The sequence below is a fragment of the Gossypium raimondii genome, chromosome 4, assembly GCF_025698545.1.
Source record: "Gossypium raimondii isolate GPD5lz chromosome 4, ASM2569854v1, whole genome shotgun sequence".
Taxonomy (NCBI): Eukaryota; Viridiplantae; Streptophyta; class Magnoliopsida; order Malvales; family Malvaceae; genus Gossypium; species Gossypium raimondii.
The window spans coordinates 47,544,795-47,553,548 of NC_068568.1; the positions used below are offsets into that span (position 1 = coordinate 47,544,795).

The 8,754-nt window shown below is 34.6% G+C and overlaps 1 protein-coding gene across 1 annotated transcript; it reads left to right on the forward strand.

Annotated features, from left to right (window-relative positions):
• The first annotated feature begins 4,349 nt into the window (after positions 1-4,349).
• Positions 4,350-7,500, forward strand: LOC105778757 (GABA transporter 1). Its single transcript, XM_012602518.2, has 7 exons — positions 4,350-4,590; positions 4,661-4,891; positions 5,314-5,411; positions 5,488-5,674; positions 5,757-5,887; positions 5,962-6,195; positions 6,949-7,500. Exons 1-7 carry the CDS (start codon positions 4,476-4,478, stop codon positions 7,327-7,329), a joined length of 1,377 nt encoding a protein of 458 aa, XP_012457972.1. The 5' UTR covers positions 4,350-4,475; the 3' UTR covers positions 7,330-7,500.
• The last annotated feature ends 1,254 nt before the right edge of the window (positions 7,501-8,754 follow it).

Sequence of the window (8,754 nt, forward strand, 5' to 3'; positions counted from 1 at the left end):
ATGATCCTAAATTCAACTAACCAATATGCCATCATTTGGCATCATTTCACAACAATATTTCAAGCAAATTATTCAACCAAATTATACCGTTAATACCATTCATATGACTTGATAATTTATAAGCATATAGATATAGCATAACATTAATTATAAACAGGATCAAGTTGTCATTACTAAAGGTGCTCAACAACAAGTGAATTTCCAAAACAAACTAGATGTTTCCAAGTAATATGATAAACCCTAGTTATATGCCATTTATAACTAAAACCAAACGATTGAAAGTCTACCAAATTTGAGTTGAATAGTGTAAGCTTCTAGAAGATCTGATTGGCATGTTCCGAAAATCAAAATTTAAGCTTCTAGAAGATCTGATTGGCATGTTCCGAAAATCAAAATCTATAGGAAAGGAAAACATCAGGTAAGCATTACGAAATACTTAGTAAGCTCATATGTAAATAACAATTAACTTACCTCAAATAACATGTATGTATGTAAAACTAATATGAATATTCAAGTTTACCTAATTCATCAAAACATAATACAAGGTGACTTATATTCAAACTAATCCCAAATCATACTTGGGTATACATATAATCAAAATTGTCAATTGATCTTTCACCAGGATATCTTTAAGCATAAACACAATACATCTCATTATGTTTCACTTTTTCTAGTACTGTATTACCCAATGAAACTCAGTAAACAACTCGATTACACAAGTATTAATTCCATCAGAGGCTCAACTAAGCTGAGTATACAATAGTGTCAGGTTAACCGTCTGGGCTAACCTTTTTATCGACACATCAAATAGCTTGGCTAGAGCTATAAATACATGCAAGGTTACCAATCCAGGCTAAACCTTTAAAACGACAATAAATTACCAGTCGAGGCTAAATTTGTGTCACATGTATCTTCAAGTGTTGGAGCTCGGTATAATCGGAAATCAACCAGCAGCCATGTGTAAGATACGTTTACGAAGTTTCATCAGGGTAATTTCCATCGCTCAAGATCATAGATTTTTTCGTTTTCTATTGATTCCAAGTCTCACCCTTTTTGTACTAAATTGTAAATAAATCAAAGATCACTAATATAATAGATATTCACATTAAAATATGAAAATAAGGTTCAAAACATAAATATACCATATGAACTTACCCGTAAAAATTGCTAACGAGTTGAAGTATAGGGACTAATTAATAATTTTTCCTTTTCCTCAGTTCTCCTCAACTTGAATCAAATCCCAATCTATATAGTAATTAATTTCAAACTATTAATTCTAAACATTCCAAAAAAAATACTATTATCATATATCAGTTCAATTTCATTTATCAAATATTCCTTCAACTTTTACATTTTATTCATTTTAGTCCCTAAAACAAAAAATGTCATACCTTTCAAATTTGAGCTTCGATTTCAAAACTGATCTCAATTTCATCCTTCTACGGCCCTCTAATATCTAAAATTTCATGTTAAATTTAAAATTATTACACTTTAGTCCCTAGGTCCAAAACTAACAATTTTCACTTTACAAATAGGTCATTTTTCATACTTAAGTTCAAAATATATCAATTTAACACCAAAAGCTTCAAGATTCACCAATGGAAACTTTTGTAAACTTTAATAATTTTACAAATTAATTCCTAAGCTAACTAAATCAAGCTCTCGAGATCTCAAAAACGTAAAAATCACAAGAAAAGAACTCAAAATTTCTTTCCAGAAGGGTCAAAATGTTGAAACCGTAAAACTTTTCTTCCTCCTCGTGGAGCTTATGAATTAACGGTGAAAGAATGTTAAAAGAAGATGTTGCTTTTTTCTCTCTCCACTTCCAAATATTGATTTATATTTTATACTTAAACTTTTGACAACATTAACATATAATTCACATGTTTACCGTCCACTATACAACCAAAGGCTATTTTTTCCATTTTCGTCCTTTAGCTATTTAAAAATCTATAACAATCAACTTTTACCATTTTTATGATTTAATTATTATATCAAAATTAACTAGTTAATTAACAAAATTAAAGGACCAAGTTATAATTAAACTTTATACTGACCTCATAAATATTGAATAATACTATTTACGAACTAACTCGTCAGAAATAAGGTTTTGAAATCACCGTTTTCGACACCACTAAAAAACGGGTTATTATAATTAAATGAAAAGGTTAAGAGGAAACATCCCAATAGTAACCCAAGAATCTTGTCATATTATGAAGTTACTTCTATTTCTATTTTGGTGAAATTGTATCATGCGAAACATCTCTTAACATGCAAGACAAGAGTTGATCCTGAATAAGAATTTTTTCATTGCTTGACCAAAATAAAAACTTTATTAAACCCCCCAAATGGGAAGGTTAGTAAAACAGAAGCCAATAGCCTGAAGCCTCAACTACACTGCTGCAAATTAAAACATAATCACACACCTTACAAAACTAAAGACAACATAAACGAAAGAGAGACACCCAAACCAAGAAACACCCTAATAGGTCCTCTCGAAACCCAAAGCAATCCGCAATAAAACATAGAAAAGGAAATTTTTAGCAAAAAGAACTCCTAAAAAACCAATATTAGACCAATGCAAAAAAACATGCAAACTCGCACACTACAAATATACATGCTCCACCATAACCAGTAAGTGCAAAGATCTTCTCCAAACGATTGCCATTTAGCCTCAACTACATGAAGAACACAACTTTCAATTGCATCAAAGGAGGCTTCCATAATTCAGTAGTGTTTCCATTCCAGCAACATATGTGACATCTAACAATTAGAAACCACCAAGTGTTTAACACATATGAGTGTTGCATAACCTTGTCCTCACTGCCAAAAACTAACCTCAAACACCATTATTAGATATCCATCATCTCAAATTATCCAAAAAAAAACTCAAAAGAACTTGTATCCATCACCTAATCCAAAACCATCATCACCTCACAAGCAAATAATGCAAAAACAAAAATAATAACACCTTTCATGTCGTGACTTCCACCATGAGAAAAGTTTCAAATCATTTGCCACTTTAGAGGATCAAAATAATTTCCATGAAAACTATGAGCTTTTATAATGTAGAAGTGTTCCAATATGAATTGTTTTGTAATGATAAGTTGTTCTAAGTAATGACTCTCCATAAAAATATAATTGTTCTAAATAAAAGTTATTCCAAACGACGATTATTTTGAATATAACTATTTTAGAAACGCAACTAATCTAAATAAAATTTGTTTGAACTTTAACTATATCCAACTGTAGCTATTCCCAAATGACAATGATTATTTTTTGAAAAAAAACATTTCATGTACAAAATGTAGTGTATATAAAACATATTAATTTTCTCATATATATATATATATATATATATATATAATATAATAAAGTAGCAGGAGACTACTTTTGTTAAGAATAAAAAGAAAAGGAAAAGGGTTTGAAATAACAAGATATTAAGGGGTAAATTTACTTCATTAATCCTGAAATTCTAATGATTTCCAAACATCCCAAAAATTATTAATTCTATCAATATTGAATTTTTTCATCGGATATACGAAAAAGGTTATCGAAAGAGTCTTGTAAGGAGAACTAAAAATTTTTAATTCTATCAATATCGGTACCAAAGCCCTTCCACTATTTTATGTTGGTTACTGATTTGCGGGCATCGATACTTTAGGCAGTCCCAAAACAGGTCTTATTCACTCTTAAGACTTCCCATTTTTAACAATGTTTAAACAGCAAAAGAGGGTATTAACCATAGATTGACTCCAACCGATGGCAAATTCAAGAGTAGAAGGTAGCAGCTCTAAAGGGCTGCAAATGATATTCAAAATCATAACATTAGCCTTACTAATGGTAACTAATGAAGCAGCTGCCTTGATAACCAAGTAGCTTGAACAGTTGATGACAATAGCAAGTCCAACTAAATATGAACTTAATTCATACACTTACTCTTACATAAATAAACAAGACATTAATTTGAGTGTGCGTAAGCGTATTTTTCATTTTGTTTTAGTTACACATTATTTTTGAAAAGTTTAATTTAAAATTTAAATATTTAATATTATTGTCAAAAATACTTTTAAATAAAAAATAAGTTTTCAAAGCCAATTGAACTCGATAAGCATGTGTATTGTTACAAACGTAGGAGAATGTGGCTTCATTGCGCTGAAGCGAATTATCTTCCAATTTATGGGTTAGGAAAGAGTTACAAATAGTTATAAGCATTATGTCAAAAAGAACAAAAAATGATAACAACCTAAAATAACGGTGAATGAACTTGACTTCCATGGCATTCCTACATCATAGACTTTGACATCTTATAACGGGGCATATTAGTTGTCCAAAATTGACTTCAACTCCCCAAGTAAAGGGTCACATCCCATGTTTCGTCCGTCACCAGCTTTGATCCTTCCTTCAATCTGTTATTACAATAATAGCTTTTAGTAGTGGATCCTTCAACCTTGATACTCCATTAGTAAAGACGAATGGCAACTGCTGATCCAAACTTTATCCACTTATCCTCACCTCAAAAGGAAAATGGTGTCTCAGAGTCTCCAGGACAGCTTGATGCAGGAGCTCTTTTCGTCCTCAAATCACGAGGTCAGTTTTTACTTTATTACCCTGAATTTCGATTCCCATGCTCATCTGAAACATCGTGTTTTGGTTGTAGGTTCTTGGTTGCACTCTGGGTATCACTTGACCACCTCAATTGTTGGCCCTGTTATTTTTAGTTTCCCCTTTGCTCTGTCCTTACTAGGCTGGGCACCTGGACTTCTCATCACAACTCTTCAAGCTCTCATCACTTTTTACTCCTACAACCTTCTCTCCGTGATATTGGACCATCATGCTCAGCTTGGGAAGCGACAACTTCGTTTTAGGGACATGGCCAGAGACATTCTTGGTGAGTAGTCTTTGACTGAATTCAAGATTAAATGGTACCAGTTTCGTGATAAGGACCCCTATATGTAGCACGTCCTCGATTCAAATCTGGCAAGGCCCACCTAGTGACAAAGCCTTGAGGGGTCAGTAGGTACCCCAACCCCAAGAAAATAATATCCATGAAAATATAGAGTATCTTACCTTGCCGCTCGTCTGGTGGAGGGATTAAATCTCTTCTTCTATATTATTACTTGAAACACCAGATTTTTTCCTGCTGCTTTGCATGCACAGATACACCATGTTGCCTAGGCGTTTCTTTTTCTGCACCTTCTGTCTGGGGCAATATATATATGTATATAATGGTTTTAGCAGCTAGAGTACGTTTAGTGCCCTCAGCAACACCGGGACAAACCGTTGTTATTAACCAATTGAGTGATTTGGCAGGACCTAGATGGGGCAAATACTTTGTTGGTCCACTTCAAATTGCAATATGCTATGGTGCTGTTATTGCTTGTATTCTTCTTGGAGGACAAAGTCTTAAAGTCAGTTTCTCCATTCTGCCTCACTCACCATTAATTTGTGCCATATCACTTATGTATTCTAGTGTGATATCTGCAGTTCATTTACTTGCTTTACAATCCAAGTGGGAAAATGCAGCTGTACCAGTTTATAACTATCTTTGGAACCGTACCACTATTCTTGGCACAGATACCATCCTTTCATTCGCTAAGACATATCAACCTTGCCTCTCTACTCCTTGTTCTTGCTTACAGCGCATGCGTCGTTGCTGGTTCGATACACATAGGTCAGAAATCCGTATAATTAATCGGATGCAATGAGTCTCCATCTAATCGATCTATTGTGTTTACAGTGGTATATGTTGACAGGTAATTCCAGGAATGCACCTAACAAGGACTATTCAATAAAGGGATCAAAAGAAAACCGCATTCTTGGTGCCATCAATGGTATTTCAATCATCGCCACCACCTATGGTTGTGGAATTATCCCAGAAATACAGGTACTGTTTCATTCACTTTGCAAATTGTTATATATGCTTTATGTTGAGTTTTAATAATTAAATGTTTATTGTAGGCAACTATAGCTCCCCCAGTGAAGGGGAAGATGTTCAAAGGTTTATGTGTGTGCTTTGGTGTGATAGTTAGCACATATTTCAGTGTGGCAATCTCTGGGTATTGGGCATTTGGCAATCAATCTCAACCATCAATTCTTTCAAATTTTATGGATGAAAACAGGCCATTGCTGCCCTCTTGGTTTCTATTGCTCACCAACATCTTCACTCTTATGCAACTGGTTACAATCACTGTGGTAAGAACTCTTCATTTGTGGAACTCTGGAATTGGTCTACTCAATACTAACTAAAATCATTCTAAGGATTTCATTTTGGTCTATTGGTAGAGTGTTTAGTTCTAATAGATGTCAAGGATCAAACTTTGACCTATTAAGAATCAAAGGATGCCTTTTAAGCTCTGAAATTCGTTGCCCATTTACAGATGGTTAAAAACCTTCCACCTATGAACCATGCCCCTCCCTCAATAATGTCCCAGTTTAACCAAGAAGAAATCATGTCCCAGGTCTATAGGATGCCAGATTTGACTTAGCTTGAAAGAAAGAAATTTGAAGCCTGTTATTTTCCCCAACACTTTAACTCTATGTCGGTAATGACAATATATCAAAGAAAAGAAAAATAAAGATTAATGATAGTTCTAAAATAAAATAAAAGAAGGTAGTTCTATAGGGATTTTATTTTTATTTTATTTTACCACTATATTTTATTTAAATAAGGATTTTACTTAATTCTAACATTAACGATTAAAGTGGTTCTCCACTTGCCTCTTATTGTTTCTTTTTCCTCCTTGGAAAGTTGGATGTTGATCATTCCATCCACAATGTCGAGCTCATTTTCCATATCTTATACTGTTGTGTGGTGAGTCATCATGTCATGTTCCCAAGAGTGGTTCTCGGTCAGGGAGGCACCGGAACATGTCCCTTGTTTAGTTTGGTTACATCAGCCTATTTGAACAAATATTCATGCATTTTCTTGACCATTGTCCATTGCAGATTTACTTGCAACCCACAAATGAAGTATTTGAAAAATGGTTTGCAAACCCAAAGATGGATCAGTTCTCTGCACGTAACGTGATGCCAAGATTGGTTTTAAGATCACTGTCAGTGATAATTGGCACTACATTTGCTGCAATGTTCCCTTTCTTTGGTGATATTATGGCATTGTTTGGAGCATTTGGAGTTATCCCTCTAGACTTTATTTTGCCCATGGTTCTATATAATCTCACTTTCAAGCCATCAAGACAGAGCATCGTATTCTGGGCAAACACATTGATAGCAGTAGCATCATCAGCATTAGTGGCAATGGGAGCTTTAGCTTCAGTTAGACAGATAATTCTTGATGCCAAGACATATAATTTGTTTGCTAACGTGTAACAATAGTAGATAATAAACTAGCCACATTACCTGCTACTACACCTTATATTGCTAAAAAACAAGAGGATCAATCTTGAAATTCCAAATGTATTTTTGATATGATGTGTAACGTGATGCCAAGTCCTTGCTTCTTGGCTGCTATTTATGGTTAGTCCTAGTATTTTGACCTTATCTCGGACCTCTTCTTCCATAACCAAAGTCATGAATCTGAAATGTTCTTTGTATGCTAAGTGTCATGTATTGAGCATATCTCAGCAATCTTGAATGGTTTGTCCTTTGATTTTGAGTCTGTTGCTGCAACCATATGATGTTGATACTATGGCATCCATGCTCATTGACATGGGAACAAGGCAAAAATTAGTAATGATGTCAAATGTAATCAATGCTAATATGGCAGCCAAGTTATATGTTCCTGGTGGTCAGTCAGCCAATTTGATCATGCACAGCCATAATCAATTTTAGACAAGTGGAGGCCTAGGAGGATTTGGATCTAACATAAGACTACTGTAACATCCCCTGCTCGGTTGGGAGACTTGACCAGGTGGGGGATGCTACATTTGCTGGTGGAGAGCTACAGACAAATTAGAGATTCAAACTAATCAAAACTGGGTCTCAAACTCTATCCGAATCCACCCGAAGCTTGAGAGTCAGCATAAGCCTATATCAAACATTTTCGACTCAAATTTATACTTAATAGGAACAACACATTTGGGTATCTAAGCTACATAAAATGAGGCGTGTGATGTTGGTGCTCTTAAGCCTGCGGTCAGATTGGGTGTCCAATGAGTTCCACCGGTAGGTAACAACGTTAAATTCAGTGTTGACGAGTCGGTTAGGGTAAACCGAGTCCAGCAGGTTGTGGAGGAGTCCTAAGAGATGCTAAGGGCCATGTCGAAGGTGTTTTTTCAGGATCAGCCGGTTTTGCTTGCTCAAACGAAGCTGAATTGGTTGCCTTTTTGCTTCTTCTCAATGGCTGCATTCTATTTTGCTCGTGATTGAATCAGCATTGTAAACAAATATGATACACACACTAAACATATTATATTATTTTGGTATTCATGTTCAAAGGTATCAATTTTTATCAATACAATAACTAGAATTTATGTCATAAAATCTGGGTAGCCGACATTATGATATTCAAGTAAAAAGAAACCCTGTATTTATTGATGATATAAGGAAGAAAACATGTAAATGAGATAGATTATGGAGGTGGAAGGTGGGAAAGATCAGCAAAGGCGGAGACAATCGTCTTTTTGATACCAACATTGCTTTTTGGGGTCGCCCAAGCAGCACCAACAGGCAACATTGGGGGTGCATTCAGGGTGCAGGATACATGGTCCAAGCTTTATGCCCGTTTCAACCATACTACGGCCTGTGTTTTAAACACCAATATTAATAATTAAATAGAATAAATCATGGGAAAGA

What these genes read in the sequence shown, in the direction of transcription:
- LOC105778757 (XM_012602518.2), top strand. Translation starts at nt 4,476, where the DNA reads ATGGCAACTGCTGATCCAAACTTTATCCACTTATCCTCACCTCAAAAG. An exon ending in CATGGCCAGAGACATTCTTG is followed by an intron (nt 4,892 to 5,313) that starts GTGAGTAGTCTT and finishes GTGATTTGGCAG; the next exon opens with GACCTAGATGGGGCAAATAC. An exon ending in TTGGAGGACAAAGTCTTAAA is followed by an intron (nt 5,412 to 5,487) that starts GTCAGTTTCTCC and finishes TGATATCTGCAG; the next exon opens with TTCATTTACTTGCTTTACAA.